This window comes from Hemitrygon akajei, chromosome 8 (genome assembly GCF_048418815.1).
Source record: "Hemitrygon akajei chromosome 8, sHemAka1.3, whole genome shotgun sequence".
Classification (NCBI taxonomy): Eukaryota; Metazoa; Chordata; class Chondrichthyes; order Myliobatiformes; family Dasyatidae; genus Hemitrygon; species Hemitrygon akajei.
This window is the reverse complement of record NC_133131.1, coordinates 144,139,283-144,157,667: the sequence shown is the minus strand read 5'-3', so window position 1 is coordinate 144,157,667 and position 18,385 is coordinate 144,139,283. Positions and strand designations below refer to the sequence as shown.

The window sequence follows — 18,385 nt, the reverse complement described above, 5'->3', positions numbered from 1 at the left end:
ACATCCATACAAGATTGAGTGCTTTAGTTGACAAACCAAATCTCTTCAAACTCCTAATGAAATATAGCAGTGATTTTTGTCACTGATAGTTGGTGAGAAATAAGTATAAACAGTAAGACAATTCAGAACTGTTATGTAAGAATCTCAGACGGTGACGAGAGGGCTTACGGAAGCAAGGTATGCCAACTAGTGGAGTGGTGTTGCAGCAACAACCTGGCACTCAACGTCAGTAAGACATAAGAGCTGATTGTGGACTTCAGGAAGGGTAAGATGAAGGAACACATACCAATCCTCATAGAGGGATCAGGCGTGGAGAGAGTGAGCAGTTTCAAGTTCCTGGGTGTCAAGATCTCTGAGGGTTTAACCTGGTCCCAACATATTGATGTAGTTACAAAGAAGGCGAGACAGTGGCTATACTTCATTAGGAGCTTGAAGAGATTTGATATGTCAAAGATACACTCAAAAACTTCTGTAGATGTACTGTGGAGAGCTTTCTGACAGGCTGCATCGCTGTCTGATATGGGAGGTGGCTACTGCACAGGACCAAAAAAAAGCGCTGCAGAGGGCTATAAATTTAGTTGGCTCCATCTTGGGTACTAGCTTACAAAGTACCCAGGACATCTTCAAGAAGCAGTGTCTCAAAATGGCAGCATCTATTATTATTAAGGACCTCCAGCACCCAGGGCTTACCCTTTTCTCACTGTTACCATCAGGTAGGAGGTACAGAAGCCTGAATGCGCACACTCAGCGATTCAGGAACAGCTTCTTCCCCTCTGCCATCTGATTCCTAAATGGACATTGAATCTTTGGACACTACATCACCTTTTTTTAAATATATAGTAATTCTGTTCTTGCACATTTAAAAAAATCTATTCAATATACATATACTGTAATTGATTTATTGATGATTATTTTTTTGTTTTATTTATTTCTTTTTCTCTCTACTACATTATGTATTGCATTGAACTGCTGCTGCGAAGTTAACTAATTTCACGTCACATGCCAGTGATAATAAATCTGATTCTGAATTTGGCTCCTGTCTTGTGATCTTTTGCTGGAATTCAAGAGTAACACACACAAGATGTTGGAGGAATTCAGCTGGTCATCTCAGCATCTGTGGTGAGAGATAAAATTTGAATATTTTTACTAAGAACCTTTATGAGGACAATCACCAAAAATCAGGGCCCTTCAGCAAAAATAACACTTGATCGACTACAGGAAGTTAATAACTTCTCACTAGAAGAGAAGGTAGTGAACTTGTACTATCCACGTTGCTGAGTATTCACAGAATTTTGTTTCAGCCTTGCAGTTGAATAAACGGTTATTCCAACCAAGTTTTACTGTATTGCACTAAACTGCTGCACAGTGGTAACAATTATTCAGAGGAATCCACATTTTTTTTGTGCCAGTTTTGGTTTAAAAATAGTACTCAAGCTTCAAAATTGGAAATGTTGATCAAACAGAGAATAAATATCTGTACATGAAACGTGTGGAAAATAATGGCAAAATTGTTATTTAGGGAAATAAGGATAACCATATAATTTTGGATGTTCCTGCAGTGATATTGGCATTAAGTGCCTTTTCTCTGGTGTTTTGGCATTGCCCATCAGCTCTTATTTCCCTCAGATTGTGAGATCCTTTCTTGAGACAAAGAGATTTCTGAAAATCCTTAAGATTCTACAAATCATCTGTAATTTAGACCATAAGACTGGAGCAAAATTAGGGCATTCAGTCCATCAAGTTTTTTCATTATCAAATTTCCCTCTCATCCCCATTTCCTGCCTTCTTCTGGTCACCTTTCACACCCTGACTTATCAAGAATCTATCGACCTCCACTTTAAATACACTCAATGACCTGGCCTCCACAGCCATCTGTGGCAATGAATTCTACAGATTCACCACCCTCTGGCTGAAGAAATTCCCCCTCATCTCGGTTCTAACTGGATGTCTCTCTATTCTGAGGATGTGCCATCTGGTCGGAGACTCCCTCACGAAAGGAAACATCCTACCGAGGCCTCTCAACATTAGATACATTTCATTCTTCTAGATTCCTGTGAGTGCAGGCCCAGAGCCATCAAATGCTCCTCATATGATGAGCTTTTCAATCCTGGAATCATTTTCATGGGTGTCCTTTGAACCCTTTCAGATGACAGCACATCCTTTCTTAGATAAGGGGCCCAAAACTGCTCGCATTACTCCAAGTGAGGTCTCGCCAGTGTCTTAAACCCTCAGCTGCACGAGGACTCCCAGATCCCTTTGCATCTCATATTTTTGAATATTCTTATTTGGAAAATATTCTATGATTTTATTCCATCTAACGAAGTGCATGACTATATACTCCTGACACTGTATTCCATCTGCTACTTCTTTGTCCATTCTTCTAATCTAAGTCCTTCTTGACTACAAGGGGGTACACCCTTCTGCCGCCGGCGTGGGGTGATGAGTCTGTCGAGGACCCTGAGGACTTGTGGAAACTGTGTGGTGGTTTCTTTTGAACTTATAGTCCTTTAACATCCTTGGACTATTTTTACTGTGCCCATGGTCTGTTTTTTTATCAATTATGCTATTGTTTGCACTGTTGTAACTATGTGGTTTTGTGCAGGTCTTGTAGCTTTAGTTTTTGGTCTTGTTTTGTCTGGTGGAATTGGAGCTCCTTTCCGGGGAACGTGCTAAGACGGTAGCGCGATATTAATGCGCAGCTGCCTCTCCGGACTCTGGATTGGGGATTGCCAAACGTTATGTGGATTTTCTGGTGTAGTCTGTTTTGTCATGTGCTTTTGTGATATCATTCTGGAGGAACGTTGTCTCATTTTTTAACTGCATTGCATTTGTGGTTTCTGAATGACAATAAACTGAATCTGAATATGAATCTGATCTTGGCCACAAAAGCCATCAATTCTGTCATCCAAATCATTGACATACAATGTAAAAAGAAGCAGTCCAAACACCAACCCCTGGGGAACACCACTAACACCACTAGTCACCAGCAGCCAATCAGAAAAGGCTCAGTTTATTCCCTCTCTTTGCCCCCTGCCACTCATCCAATTCTTTATGCATGCTGGTATCTCTCCTGTAATACAATGGGCTGTTACCTTGCTATGAAGCCGCATGTGTGGCACCTTGTCAAAGGCCTTCTGAAAATCCAAGCACACAGCATCTGCCAATTCTCTGTCTATCCAGCTTGTTCATTCCTCAAAGAATTCCAATAGATTTATCAGGTAAGATTTTCCCTGAAGGAAAACTTGCTGACTTTGGCCCAGTTTATCATGTGCCTCCAAGTGCCTCTGAAACCTTATCCTTAACAATCAACTCCCAACGTCTTCCCAACCACTGAGGTCAGTCTAACTGGCCTATAATTTCCTCCATATAATTTCCTCCATCCCTTCTTGAAGAAGGGAGTGACATTTGCAATTTTCCAGTCCTCTTGAACCATGCCAGAATCTAAGGATTCTTGAAAGATCGTTACTAATACCTCCACAATCTCTCCACTTTCAGAACCCTTGTGTGTGATCCATCTGGGCTAGGTGACTTAGCCGCCTTCAGACCTTTCAGTTTCCCAAGCTTCTCCCTAGTAATAGCAACTATACTTACCGGGTACTTCTGTCCTCTGACGCTCTCGAATTTCTGGTATGGGGCTAGTGTCTCACACAGTGAAGAAGACTGATGCAATATACTTATTCAGTTTGTCGGCCACTTTCTTGTCCTCTACGACTACATCTCCAGCATAATTTTCCAGCAGTCTGATATCTACTGTTGCCTCGTTTTTTTTTCTCTTTACATATCTGAAAAAACGTGGTATCCTTTTTGATATTATTGGCTAGTTTATCTTCATATTTCATCTTTTCCCTCCTTATGGCTGTTTTAGTTGCCTTCTGTTTGTTTTAAAAGCTTCCCAATCCTCTAACTTCCCACTAAATTTTGCTCTGTTGTTTTCCCTCTTTTGCTTTTATGTTGGTTTTGACATTTGAATAATTGATGTAATTATTCTGCAAAGGTCTGGTGATAATTTCTTAACCAAGAAAGTTTGTTGCTGTTGCAAGAATGAATCTGATTTAGAGTGTTGATATTGCTTCACGTAAATCTTAACAAAAATACGTTCTCTAAAGTTTGTTCCATAAATAATTACAAGAACAAAGAGAAATCCATTCTCTTTGAAGTTATATTATGCATGAGCAATCTTAGTTGAGAGAACTTGTGTTACAGCATGTGGATTGTCTGTTTACTTGGCTAGAAATAATATAATGCTGTTTCTTTTTGACTCTGTGTTGCGTAGAAGGAGCCAACTCCGAGAAATCCAGTAAATGGGCAGGACAATTACAGGAGTTTGCCAAGAGATGCAGGCCATTGGTCAAATCAGTTTCAACGGGACAATGCCCGATCATCTTTAAGTGCCACTCACCCTATGGTCGACAAATGGCTGGAACGGCAGGAGCAGGTAACTTAATGAAGTGTATGCTTTACAAAGATAAGCCAATTAAAGCCGAGAGCAAATACCTGTGTCTGCCAGAAATCTGAAAGAAAAATGGAAGGTAATGGAAACATTTGACTGATGTGTTAACATTTTGATGTTGACCCTCAATTTAATTTGAATTACTAGTATTGGCATACTCATAAATTTTCTCGAGTGTTCAGTTTTGCAAAGGTGTATTTGAGAGGGCCACCATTTCAGAGGTTGTTTTTGCACAAATTCTGGAGGAAATTTTAGCTTTGTTTAAAAAAGCCTCTGTTGACAAAATCCTTCCATTATATTGGTGTGAGGAAGTGCTGGTTAGGTTATTACGTAACTCTATTATTCATTCAGAAGCCAACTGTTCGTTTATGTCATCCTGTCCAGAGCTCGTTCTTGAAGTAATTTTAAAAATATGCTCATTGTCCTCAAGGAAGCTGCATGTGAAGATTTGGGATTCTGCAGAGCTTACTGCTTTGTGAGCTAGCTACTGAAATGTAAATGAAAGGTGGTGTCTTTGTTTATGATTGCACACTTCAAAAAAAACAATGGCTCTATGCTGATGATTACTGCGGACATCCTAGAATGCCAGATTGTCATTATAATGTAGATATCATTAAGGAATGAACTTGTGTAACTCAGACTTACTAACTTTATCAATTGAAATGCAAACTCCCCTTTATTGTTGGGATTGTTGGTAGTTATAGGAACATGTTCACATGGTACCATGACAGAGAAAAAAATTGGGTTAACGTTCTGTTCTCCCTGTTGTAGGGTTCCTGATCTCAATTTAGAGATTGAATCTTAAAATAATCCTGTTTTTTCATCTTTTCTTTCAATGGTTCCATTTAATATTAGAGAATGTATACAGTATACAACCTGAGATTCTTACTCTTCGCAGACATCCAAGAAAACCCCAAAGAATGAATGACAGAATAATGTTAGAACCCAAAACCCCCTCTTCCCCCTTCCTCACACAAGCAGCAGCAAAGCATCAACCCTGCCCCCCCCCCCCACTTGTTCCAAGCATCAGCATTCACCACCCACCAGGCAAGCAACAGCAAAGCTGCAAACGGGAGCTCCAGTCAACCAGGTAGATTTTATAGCCATCTGCTGGGTTCATGTTTACTACTAACACACACAAAATGCTGGTGGAACACAGCAGGACAGACAGCATCTATAGGAAGAAGTACAGTTGAAGTTTCAGGCCGAGACCCTTCGTCAGAAGTATTTTGTGTATGTTGCTTGAATTTCCAGCATCTGTCGATTTCCTTGTGTTCATTATTGATACTGATGTGTTGATATTGATATGTTCATACTGATGTGTATCACTAGAACTGAGCTACATGGAAGCTATAAATGAAAAATATCAGAGTCTTTATTCACACAGTAAACCTTTGAGGGAGAGAGTGTCCAACAGAGTCTCTCTCGCTCTCTCCTGAAGCAACACTTTATAACTGAAACATAAATAGCACTGAGCAATTATTTGCAGTTTCAATGGTTATAATCACCTACTCTAACATCTTGAATATAGTCAGGTAAATTTGTGGAATTACACATTTACAATATTGCACATCCCAACCAGCAGGACCCCTTTGAATATTCTGCACTGTTGTCTGTTCTTCACCCTTCTGAGCACAAACTCCAGACAACCAAAGAATGCCGATGCTAGTGGAAGTGGTGAATGCAGGTTCAATTGCAGCATTTAAGAGTAGTTTAGATAAGAACATGAATGAGAGGGGTAAGGCTGGATTTGGATGGGTGTGGCGAGATGAGACCAGGCAGCAAAACCAGTTTGGCATCGACTAAATGGGCTGAAAGGCCTGTTTCTCTGCTATGGGAGCTCTATGACTGATACCCGTTTGTTGCAATGTTGAGGGGTGGCTTTCGAAATATGCAACGAGCCAGGATATGAAGTGGCAATCTGAACTTGGCCTGAATAGTGCATTAAGTAGCAGGCATACACCTTTTACAATGTATAACTACAGGAGATGATCATTTGATACCTTATCTAATCTCATTTTGAAGTTTTCGATGATCACTGATAACATTGTCTTCCCCTGCTTAGTTTCAATGGGACAGAATCAGAATGTCCCACAGCCGGTGACTGGTTTCATGAGCCTTCAGGTATCAGTTAAGTTGTGAACAGATTTTACTTCCTTCAGACTAGTTATCATTGAATTTATACCTGCTATACCTACATAATTTTATAACTCCTGAGTAATCCCCAACAACTATTCCTGAAATGAGCCATTTTATAGACTCCATGTTTATTTAATTTCTTGAATTAAAATTCCTTAAGTGCCATGGTGGGATTTGAAATGATGTCGCTGGATCAAATGACCAGAATTCTGGCGCATTGACAATATAACTGTTACCACTGTGCTGAGTCTCTGTCAGTTCTATCTCTGAAGGAAGGAGAGTCACAGGACAGTATTGTATGAATGGAGACCATTGGATTTATGGAATTTTGCTGGCTCAATCAGCTTTAACTCAACCAATTTTCTAGTTCAGATTCATTGTCATTTAATCATACACGTGTCTACAGTTATACAATACTGTGGAGCCAATGTGCAAAACATGGCACATACTGTCACAAGGTCATGTTACCACAGGTCCCTGCTTGACATGGCCTGAAGATTGACAGGTTAACACAAAGAGCGAGATGTATGTTTAAGTCAGATAGGATAATGTTACTCACACTATTATAATAAATGGCAGTCATTTGTATGGTGGCAGGAGATCAAGGAGGTTGTGCGAAGGATAAGAGGGGGCCTTGACAATGCTGGAGGCACTGCATGTGCAGTGCTTCTAAGATATGTCCTGAGTGGGGGGAGGAGGAAAGAGACCCCGATGATGGTTTCAACAGTTGTCACTCTCTGCTGCAGGGTCTTGTGACCTGATGCATTACAATTCCCATACCAGACTGTGACGCAGCTGGTCAGGACACTCTCAACGATGGTCTAGTAGAATAAGGTGCGGATGGGAAGGGCTAGGGTGCAGGGGGGGGGGGGGGAGCCTCACTTGTCTCATTCTCCTTAGGAAGTGGAGGCTCTGCTATGCTCTCTTGGCTAGTGTGAGATTGTCAGTGATGTGCATGCCAAGGAACGCTCTCCACAGAGAAGCCGTTGATGTTTAGTAAGGAATGGTTAGCCTGCATTTTCCACAATCATTGTTTTAGTCATGTCTATGTTGAGACTCAGGCTGTTGTGTTTACACTGGTGAACAAAGTACTCCACCTTCTCTCTGTTAGCGGACACATTATTGTTGCTGATGACACCTTTATATTGTTAGCGGACTTAATGATCTGGATTTGCCGGTACACCGTGTGGTACCAGTATGAGCAGCAGAGGGCTGAGCAAGCAGTCCTGGCGCACTGGTGCTTAGTGTGATGGAGCTAGAGATGTTGCTGCCAATACAGACTGCCTGTGGTCTCTTCATCAGTAAGTCCAAGATCCAACTGCAGAGGGAGATATTTGGACCCAACAAGGCCAGTTTTCCCACCATCTACTGGGGAATGATTGACTTCAGTTCTGCTTTCAATACAATGAACAGTATTCTGACATTGGAGTCACCACTATCCAGGTCCAATGTCTCATATATTTCTTCTTTGCAAAGATTTGCCCTATTTCTTTTTGAATTGTGTTCTTGTACCAGTGTCATTAAATGTGGTCTGGTAGCTGTTAATACTAAAACCGTCCTTACTTCCCTTTTCTGCATTCCTTCTAAACATAGAAACAGAAAAACCTGCAGCACAATACAGGCCCTTTGGCCTACAAAGCTGTGTTGAACATGTCCTTACTTTAGAACTACCTAGGCTTACCCATAGCCCTCTATTTTTCTAAGCTCCAGGTATCCATCCAGGAGTCTCTTAAAAGACCCTATTGTTTCCACCTCCACTGCTGCCGGAAGCCCATTCCACGCACTCACCACTCTCTGTGTAAAAAAAAAACTTACCCCGACATCTCCTCTGAAACCATTTCCAAGCACCTTAAAACTATGTCCTCTCATGCTAGCCATTTCAGCCCTGGGAAAAAGCTTATGACTATCCACATAATCTGTGACTCTCATTATCTTATACACCTCTATCAGGTCACCTCTCATCCTCCGTCATTCCAAAGAGAAAAGGCCCGAGTTTACTCAACCTATTCTCATAAGGCATGCTCCCCAATTCAGGCAACATCCTTGTAATTCTCCTTTGCACCCTTTCTATGGCTTCCACATCCTTCCTGTAGTGAGGCGACCAGATCTGAACACAGTACTCCCAAGTGGGGTCTGACCAGGGTCCTATATATCTGTAACATTACCTCTCGGCTCCTAAACTCAATCCCACGATTGATGAAGGCCAATGCACTGTATGCCTTCTTAACCACCTAGTCAACTGTCTGAACCTTCTTTTCTTGTGAGAGAAAAAATGGTCAGGAGTATATCAGGCAGCCCTGAGAGCAGGGGTTATGCCATGGAGCCTTACCATTAACAGAGGTATCCATGGACCCCAGGTTGGAAACCCCTGCCTCGAGCCTAAACGCAGTCGATACTGTAGTTGCTGGAAATCCAGAGCAGCACGTAAAATGGTGGAGGAACTCAGTAGGTCAGGCAGCATCTATAACAGGGAATAAAGTCAATGTTTTGTGATGAAACCCTTCATCAGGAAGGAGCTATTTTAATTTGGGTCAGATTTGGAAATACAGGAGAAGTTTCCTTTTAAGGAATTAACGTGCATTATTGCCATTTATTGTTTTCAATATATTAGCTAATTACTGCCTGACATGCTGAGTTCCTCCAGCATTTTATGTGTTGCTCTGGATTCTAGCTCTCTTATCCACAAAGCCACAGGATTATTATTAAATTCTAAATGTAAATAACAGAACATTAGTTTATTTCCCTCCTGAGCACTTAGAAAAGCCAATCAGCAGTATTTTATGTTTCAGTAAGTGAAATGTCAAAAATATGCACATTCCAAATAAAATATTTGTCCAAGGAAATCAAGTGGCAGGGAGTAAAACTGAATCCACAAATCCCAATAATTGAACATTAATGAATTTATTTTTTGGCACAGAATGATTACGGCATCCTTAATGTTCAGGGTGTTTAGTTTCTTGGTTCATTTCCATTCCCTGAGTCTTGTCAGATATGTCAGTTGTATCACTTAATTTGAGGATAAAAATTATAGAAATAAATGTATGGAAACAGGCCATTTGGCCCAACTTGTGCATGCTGACCAGTGGGCACCATTCTGTATTGATCTAATCTCCCAGCACTTGGTCCATGGCAGTCTATGCCTTGGCAAATTAAGTGCTCATCTTGACACTTTTTAAATGGTGTCAACCTCTGCATTCCATTGAAAATGCAATCCAGGTACTGGCCACTCACTGGGTGAAGAAAGTCCCCTTCAAACTCTAAATCTCATCCTCCTTATCCTAACTAGCCAAAGGTAATTTAAACCTGCAAAGTGTGAGAGTGAGTGTGAGAGTCAGTGTGTGTGTGTGTGCCTGTGTGTGTGTGTGTGTGTGTGTGTGTGTTTGTATGTGCTTGTCTGTTTCAGGTAACTTAATACTTAAGAGGACTTTTTTTAAAATTGGGCTTTATTTGCAAATTCCGTATCCTTCTGGCCTTGTGTTTAATGCCAAGTAAAAGTATGCATGTGTTTAGTTGTATGGCAGTAAGTTTTTCCAGCTGGTTTGCTTCAACTTGCGGATAAAGATGGTGTGGAGAAATTACACATGTAATTTTGACTGGAAGTTTATGTGCTTTTCTAACAGCTGTACTTTATTCTGACGAGCTTTTAAAATGGATGGTTCCGTGTGAATGAATGACAGCCTTTTGTGGATCCAGTGCTTGTCATTTTAAATCATGTATAACATCTACAGAGTATAATGGCTTCAGTCTCTCTCACTGTCCCTTGACTTCCTTGTACATACATTTTATTTGGAATGTACATATTTTCTCCATTTCATTTAATCAAATGTATTGCTGATAGGATTCTTGTAAATGCTTAGAGAAAAATAATCTACATTTTCTATTACTTACACGGGACAATTCTGTTTTGTGGGTGTTGGAATTTAATGAATGGTTTCGGTTCATGTCTTGTTTGAATCTTATGAAGCTTGCATTTGATTATTCATAACCAAAACCAGTAATTTAAGGACCATCTAACATGTAGGTTAGTGCTAAGTATATTGCTTAAGTTACATGCATATTGTGGTGCAACATAATTTCAAAATTCTGTCTCATAGACAAGTCTACTGAAATCATAATTTCGGCCGTTTAAAAAATATAATTGACTAAACATTTCTAACTTGATCAGTCGAAGAGATGGACCGCAGTTTATCCATGTGCCTACTTCCACTGTGTAGTTCATTTGACAGAGTCTCGAATCAGAAATAATGACTATTTGATGACAGTAGTTTAGTGGCTATCTCAGCAGCAGAATTGCTTCTTTATAAATATTGTGTTGACTGATGCTGTACTTAATTAAAAGCTTGTTCTCATTAGTTAACCAACGATCTATTGCTTTGTGGAAGAAGGACGTCATTTTAAAGATTTTTAAAATTTGTTAATCAGATAGGGATATGTGTATTCTATCCCTAACTTCACCAAATCTAAAGAATAAATTAAGAATCAACTGCATCGCTGAGTCTGGAGTCACGTATAAGCCAGACAAGGGTAAATGTGGCAATTTTCCCTTGGTAAAAGAAACCTGATGATCAGTTAAGTTCTTAATAACAATCTAGTATTTCCAGCTTTTAGTTTGTAGGTTTATTTAAATACCTGCATTTAAATTTCCCAGCCAATGGAGTGAGATTCAAATTCATGCCTCTGGATTATTCATCCAGTCTTTTACTGGCAACACTGCAGTGCCTTACCCCAATGCTGCCAGCTGGGTCATGTGGTTTCTCTTAAATCTGTTCCTTCTGAGGCCTCTGAATTTCATCTGTGACAGATATATTCCATCTTTGGGAGCAGTTTTGTGTACTTGTTTGTCAAGTTAAAGTTTCTTCCCTCTAAATATTCCATCATAAGCCAAATTAAAGGCATAATTTTTTCAAAACGTTCCTTTTAGTTAACTTCGCTTTTGTTCTCGAAACAGCACATTTACCTTCTTCTGTCACCTCTGTATTTCTTACCCCATCATTACAGTTTTTGTTTCATTGTGAGAGGCATTCATCAATGCCTCACTGATTGGTGCCAATAAGGCTGGGCAAAACAATGCTGGCAGAAGAAAAGCGTGTAACTTGTGGGTCTCTGCATCTCACATATTTGTGACTACTTTGGATGTTGCTGCTTTGATGGCAAATGCTGATAATCTCACTGCTATTACAATGAACATTCTGGGTATTGATCGTTCTATGTGGTTTTCAAAGCTGCTGATCCCATTGACTTTTCTTTATGCCAGCAATCACTGTGAAATCTTGCTTTGACTGTCTTTCCCAATGAGTACCATGAAATGTCCAGCCATCAGATTTATACATTTCATGTGTGTGTGTCCTCTCAACTTTGCAAAAGAGCTTAAATGATTAATGTACCTATTGGGGAAATCTCCAGATTGCACTGTGCTTGAGTTTGATTTTTGCTCTTGAATTTTGCCAAGAAGTGTGCATTTGACTGCAGTTTTGAGGTTTGCTTAACAAGAGCTGGTGTAGATTTGGATTTTGTGCAGAGATGCACCTGGGGCTACTTAAAAACTTTTTTTCTTTATCAATCTTTTTATTAGTTAAATAAAAGAGTACACACACACACACACACACACACACACACACACACACACATATATATACAAGAGGAGAATTATCTCAAATATCTATATCAATAACAATTCATATAAAAGGTAAGATAAACATTATCATGATCATAATAGTATTAATCTAATAGTATGTAATAAAGAAAAAGATAATTGATTCTCCTCTTATCCATGAAAAATAGAAAAAAGATAAAGAAACTTTTATAATTATAATATACATAAAAACTCACAAAACAAAAAAAAACAACAAAAGAGGGGGAAAAAAGGAACTGGGCAGCTCAAACTGAGAGTGAGAGCAAGAAAAAAGAAAAACTTTCTGATCAAATCCAACATTTCGAGGAGGTAACTGGAAGGGCCATAAGTCAGAGCATATGAAAACATTGAATAAAAGGTCGCCAAGTTTCCTCAAACTTAAAGGATGTATCAAATGTCCGACTTCTTATTTTCTCTAAACTTAAACAGGACATAATGGAAGTAAGCCAATAAAGAGCAGTAGGTGGATTAGAATCCTTCCATTTAAGCAAAATGGCTCTCCTAGCCAATAAAGGTGTAAAAGCTATCATCCGTTGAGCGGAAACAGGAATATATCCTGCTTCCGATGGAATTATCCCAAAAATTGCTGTAAATTCGGTTGTAGATCCAAATTTAAGACTTTTGATGAAGTTTTAAAGACTTCTTTCCAAAAATTATCTATCTTGATACAAGACCAAAACATATGTGTTAAAGTAGCCACCTCATATTACATCTATCGCAAAAGGATTAATATTGGTAAAGATACGAGCTAATTTGTCCTTTGACATACGCGCCTGATGCACTACCTTGAACTGTATCAAGGAATGATGGGCACAAGTAGATGAAGTATTTACCAAATAAAATTTTTTATCCCATTGATTATCTGAAAGTGACTTTCGAAACTCCAATTCCCACGCAGCTCTAATTTTATCATTAGATAACATACGCAAATTCAATGACCATTTATAAATTATAGCTATCGGTCCTTTTTGAAATGGTTTAACCTGAAAAAGAATATCTATTGTTTTGGGTGAATAAGCCAAGGGAAAATTTGGAAGTAAACTACATAGAGAATTCCTAATATGTAAATATCTGAAAAAGTGTGCATTAGATAGGTTATATTTATCCACTAACTGAGTGAAAGACATTAAGCAATTCCCCATAAACAAATCTAAAAAAGTTACTATTCCTTTGGTTTTCCAAATTGAAAAGGTCTGATCAGAAATTGATGGTTTAAAAAAAATAATTGAGATGGATTTTACTAGAAAGAACAAAATTATTAAAGTCAAAGAATCTACGAAACTGAAACCAAATTCTTAATGTATGTTTAATAATAGGATTAAGGTCTTGGCTACCAATCTTAGAAAGCAAAAAAGGGAGAGGAGCTCCCAGTAAAGAGGCCTAAACTTCAAACACAAATCCCAATATTGTTCTTGCCAGTGATATGCATTTGAGCAAGTACTGTGTATATTCATCTGGCTAACGCTTGGTAACTTCCTTTCTGCTTATGGTGTCCTGAAATGGTCTGTCTTGGCTTGGCACATAGTTAGTTCTGATAGCATGTTATGACTCCACTGTCACGAGAAGATCTGCAGATGGCGGAAATCTAAAGGAACACACGCAAAATGCTGGAGGAACTCAGCAGGCCAGGCAGCATCTATAGAGAAGAGTAAGTCGTTGCCGTTTCAGGCCGAGACCCTTCTTCAGGTCTGCTGCTATCAGTGTGTGTTGTTATTACTCCACTGTAACCACGTTGCATTTTATTGATACCTCAGTTAAGAGAAAAGAGCATGCCTCTCAACCAATCTTTCCCTTTACAATGAAACTGTACCTTAACTCAAAAACAGGTACATTTCTTAAGCAGTAAGGATGATTGACACCTCCACCCACTAACCCACCCTACCACAGCCTCTGCTACCACTACTTTACCATCTCCTCTCAGAGCGACCTTATGTACGGACACTCCTGTACCTAGCGTCACTTAATGGGCATTAAATCAATCTATGTATATAGACGCTATCTTATGTGTTTATATTGTGTTTTTTTTTAATATTGTTACTGTGTTTGTTTTATTTTGTGCTGTATTGGAGCTGGAATGAGAATTATTTTGTTCCCCTTTACAATCATGCACTGGAAATGACATGAAACAATTTTGAATTTTGAATCTTGTTAAAATGATTGTCATCTCCTGCTTTACAATAGGAATCCTACTTGTACCGACTTGTCCATCGGTGGAGAAACTGACTATGAGTGTGAATGGTTATCTCGGTGGTGGAATGAAATGAGTATTTATGCACTTCAGTTTAATTCAGAGATGGGGCTTTCTTTACAAAATATTAATTTAAAGGCATGTGTTTAGTAGTCTTCTTGATTTGCCACAGCCTTTCTGCTGATTGTAGTCTCACAATGCACACAATTAGAGAGTTGCATGATTTAAACTCTGTGATGTGATGGTGATATATTTTAAGTCAGGATGGCGAAGGAGAACCAGTAGGCCACTGGTTTTCACATGAGTGTTTGTTTGATAGTAGAATTTGCAGAAATGATGCCAAGTTCATCAAAGAAAAATTTAGACACAGCACTCTTGCCTCTGAATTCCAGTTCCTGCTGTCACCCCGTACAGTAAATTCAGCAGCCATGAGGGAATGTGATCTGGTGCTTCATCTAGTATGTTGGTTAGTCAAGAGTTTTAACATAATAATATCAAAAGTGATCAAATAATGGAAATTAAATGTGTTATCTCTCGTACTTAAGAATGGGCTGCCAATCAGCATTACCATACAAGATAAAAAAGAAACAATGCATAGCAACAATGGATGTCCAAGTAATCCCTCAATGATGCCCCGATATCAGCGCAGCATTCCCTCTAAAATGCTTGTTACTGGAAAGCACTGGTTAGTAAAATGCCAGACAACCCATCTTTTATTGTGTTTGGATTTGTTTTGGCTTTTGCTGGACATAAAATTCAAAAAAAAGTTGATGTTTTGTGGGAATGTCAGCTGCATCAGGGCTCGTGTGTACAAGTGCCAGTCCCCTAAAATCAGTGCATTAATCACTGCCTTTCTCAACATAACAATTGCCCGAAAGAGAACTCGCCACTTTGAGATGGTGTTGTTCATGACCCTGCGACCTGTCTCTGGTCTTTTCTGTGCGTCAGCTTGTGCTCTCGGTCCTTTTCGGGTTCCTGTCACTGATCTCCACAAGCCAGCTCTCCAGACACAGGAGAGCATTAGATCATTTAATCGAGTTCCAAACTGCACATCAACAGTTTCCGTAACACGAACAAAATAAAAGCAGAAGGCATAGAAAAAGTGAAATTATTCAAGAGATTTACTATTTGGAAGACGTCGTGCGATGAGTTGTTCACTGGAGCCGTCTAGACTGAAAATCCAGTACGTCTGTACTAATGGTGGAAGGAGCAGACTATCTTATCAACTGTCCACCAGTCCTCCCCATCTGTGGCAGAGTCTGTTATTCCCCCAAGGATCATCAGAGCCTGTAAATCTGTAACAAAAGTGATCCTCAATCCTGAGGGACTGCTGAAGTTAAATTATAATTTGGTGTTTGAAACAGAATCAGGCTGGAATGAAAGGCCACTTGGCTTAGGTTAAGAGTGATTCTAGATTTGAAGCACACATGTATTCAGGTGATCATCAATTTAGGATCTCACAATACAGGTTCAGTCACTGAGTTAACACAATGCTGGTGGAACTCAGCCGGTCAAGCAGTATCTATGGAAATGAATAAATAGTCAATGTTTCTTTGTAGTATTTGATGAAGTACATATGTTTGTTGAAGTACCAAATATCTCATCCTTCCTTGATGCCTTATGGTCCCAAAGTGTTTTTTTAAAAATTAATACACAGGCTGTACAAGTAATAATATATTTAGATTAAATGTATATCAGGGAATATTATGTTAAGAATATTCTCGCATTGCATTATTAATGTTGGACTCTCTCCCACTCTGTTGAGAACCGCCTCTCACTAGCAGCTGCCACCAACCTAAAAAAAAGGTGAAGTTCACTGTAAGTACTCATGGCTCATTATTTGGCCCACTTACATGTGACACTGAATGGTAAATCTAGCCTTAGCTCAAATGTGGCGTTTCTACTTGTTCCATGTTTACCATTCTACTTTAAAACATGTCCTTGAATGGTTTATGGAAATTTTTTTGGATGTGAGCAGATCATTGCAGAGATCATTAGAGATCAGTTTGTAACATTGTATCCAAATGTTCAGAAAAGAAAGCACTTTAGTCGTGCATTATGCCATGCTGTTGTGATTGGCTGAGCTTAATGTGCATGTCTTTACCGAAAGTTGTAGCTGGTCAGACGTGCTGGTCATTTTGGAATTTCTGTTTGAAGACTTAAGAGGGAGAAAATGTCCTTTTCACTCAGTGTGTCATGCCACTTCTGTGGAAGGAAAGGGATTGTCAACGTTTAGGGTCACACCCTCTGCCAGAGGATGAGTGCTGGGGTTTGCTCTGAAATATCAACAAGTTCTTTCCTTCCATAAATGCTGCATGATCTGGTGAGTTCCTCCAACAAATTGCATATTGCACCAGATTCCAGCATCTTTAGACTCTGATGTTTCTTAATTAGTATTTCACTGAAGAAGGTTCAAAATGTTTTATATTGATTTATATAAATGTGTGCAGGGTAGTTTTTTGCAGTAATATCAACTAGAGAAGGGGCAGTTTTGGATATCCTGTCAGGGAATGAGATAGGTCAGGTGACGGAGGTATGTGTTGGGGAGCACTTTGGGTCCAGTGATCACAATCCCATTAGTTTCAATATAATTATGGAGAAGGATAGGACTCGACCCAGGGTTGAGATTTTTAATTGGAGAAAGGCTAACTTTGAGGAGATGCAAAAGGATTTAGGAGGAGTAGATTGGGGCAATTTGTTTTATGGGAAGGATGTAATAGAGAAATGGAGGTCATTTCAAGGAGAAATTTTGAGGGTACAGAATCTTTATGTTCCTGTTAGGTTGAAAGGAAAGGTTAAAAATGTTTGAGAGAGCCATGGTTTTCAAAGGATATTGGAAACTTGCTTAGGAAAAAGAAAGAGATCTGCAAAAATATAGGCAGCATGGAGTAAATGAGGTGCTTGAGAAATATAAAGAATGTAAAAAGAATCTTAAGAAAGAAATTAGAAAAGCTAAAAGAAGATACAAGGTTGCTTTGGCAAGTAAGGTGAAGGTAAATCCAAAGGGTTTCTACAGCTATATTAATAGCAAAAGGATAGTGAGGGATAAAATTGGTCCCTTAGAGAATCACAGTTGGACAGTTATGTATGGAGCCAAAAGAGATGGGGAAGATTTTGAACAATTTCTTTTCATCGGTATTCACTAAGGAGAAGGATATTGAATTGTGTAAGGTAAGGGAAACAAGTAGAGTAGTTATGGAAACTATGATGATTAAAGAAGAGGAAGTACTAGAGCTTTTAAAGAATATAAAAGTGGATAAGTCTCTGGGTTCTGACAGGATATTCCCTAGGACCTTGAGGGAAGTTAGTGTAGAAATAGCAGGGGCTCTGACAGAAATATTTCAAATGTCATTAGAAACGGGGGTGGTGCCGGAGGATTGGTGTATTGCTCATGTGGTTCCATTGTTTAAAAAGGGTTCTAAGAATAAACCTAGCAATTATCGGCCTGTAAGTTTGACGTCAGTGGTGGGTAAATTAATGGGAAGTATTCTTAGAGATGGTATATATTATTATCTGGATAGAGAGGGTCTGATTAGGAACAGTCAACATGGATTTGTGCGTAGAAAGTCATGTTTGACAAATCTTATTGAATTTTTTGAAGAGGTTACGAGGGAAGTTGACGAGGGTAAAGCAGTGGATGTTGTCTATATGGACTTCAGTAAGGCTTTTAACAAGGTTATGCATGGGAGGTTAGTTAGGAAGGTTCAACCTTTAGGTGTTAAAATTGAAGTAGTAAAATGGATTCAACAGTGGCTGGATGGGAGATGCCAGAGAGTAGTGGTGGATAACTGTTTGTCAGATTGAAGGCCGGTGACTAGTGGTGTGCCTCAGGGATCTGTACTGGGTCCATTGTTGTTTGTCATATGCATTAATGATCCGGATGATGGGGTGGTAAATTGGATTAGTAAGTATGCAGATGATACTAAAATAGGTGGCGTTGTGGATAATGAAGTAGGTTTTCAAAGCTTGCAAAGAG

The 18,385-nt window shown here is 39.3% G+C and overlaps 1 protein-coding gene across 5 annotated transcripts in view; it reads left to right on the top strand.

The window, feature by feature from the left end:
* The window catches only part of LOC140732326 (partitioning defective 3 homolog), an 838,958-nt gene that overhangs the window by 389,795 nt on the left and 430,778 nt on the right, over positions 1-18,385 (top strand). For 4 of the 5 annotated variants that reach the window (XM_073054817.1, XM_073054816.1, XM_073054818.1 and 1 more), the window contains exon 5: positions 4,274-4,435. The exons of the other annotated variant lie outside the window; for it this stretch is intronic. In XM_073054817.1, the coding sequence (XP_072910918.1) occupies positions 4,274-4,435 (162 nt within the window). The remainder of the gene's footprint in view (positions 1-4,273; positions 4,436-18,385) is intronic. 5 annotated transcript variants of the gene reach the window in all.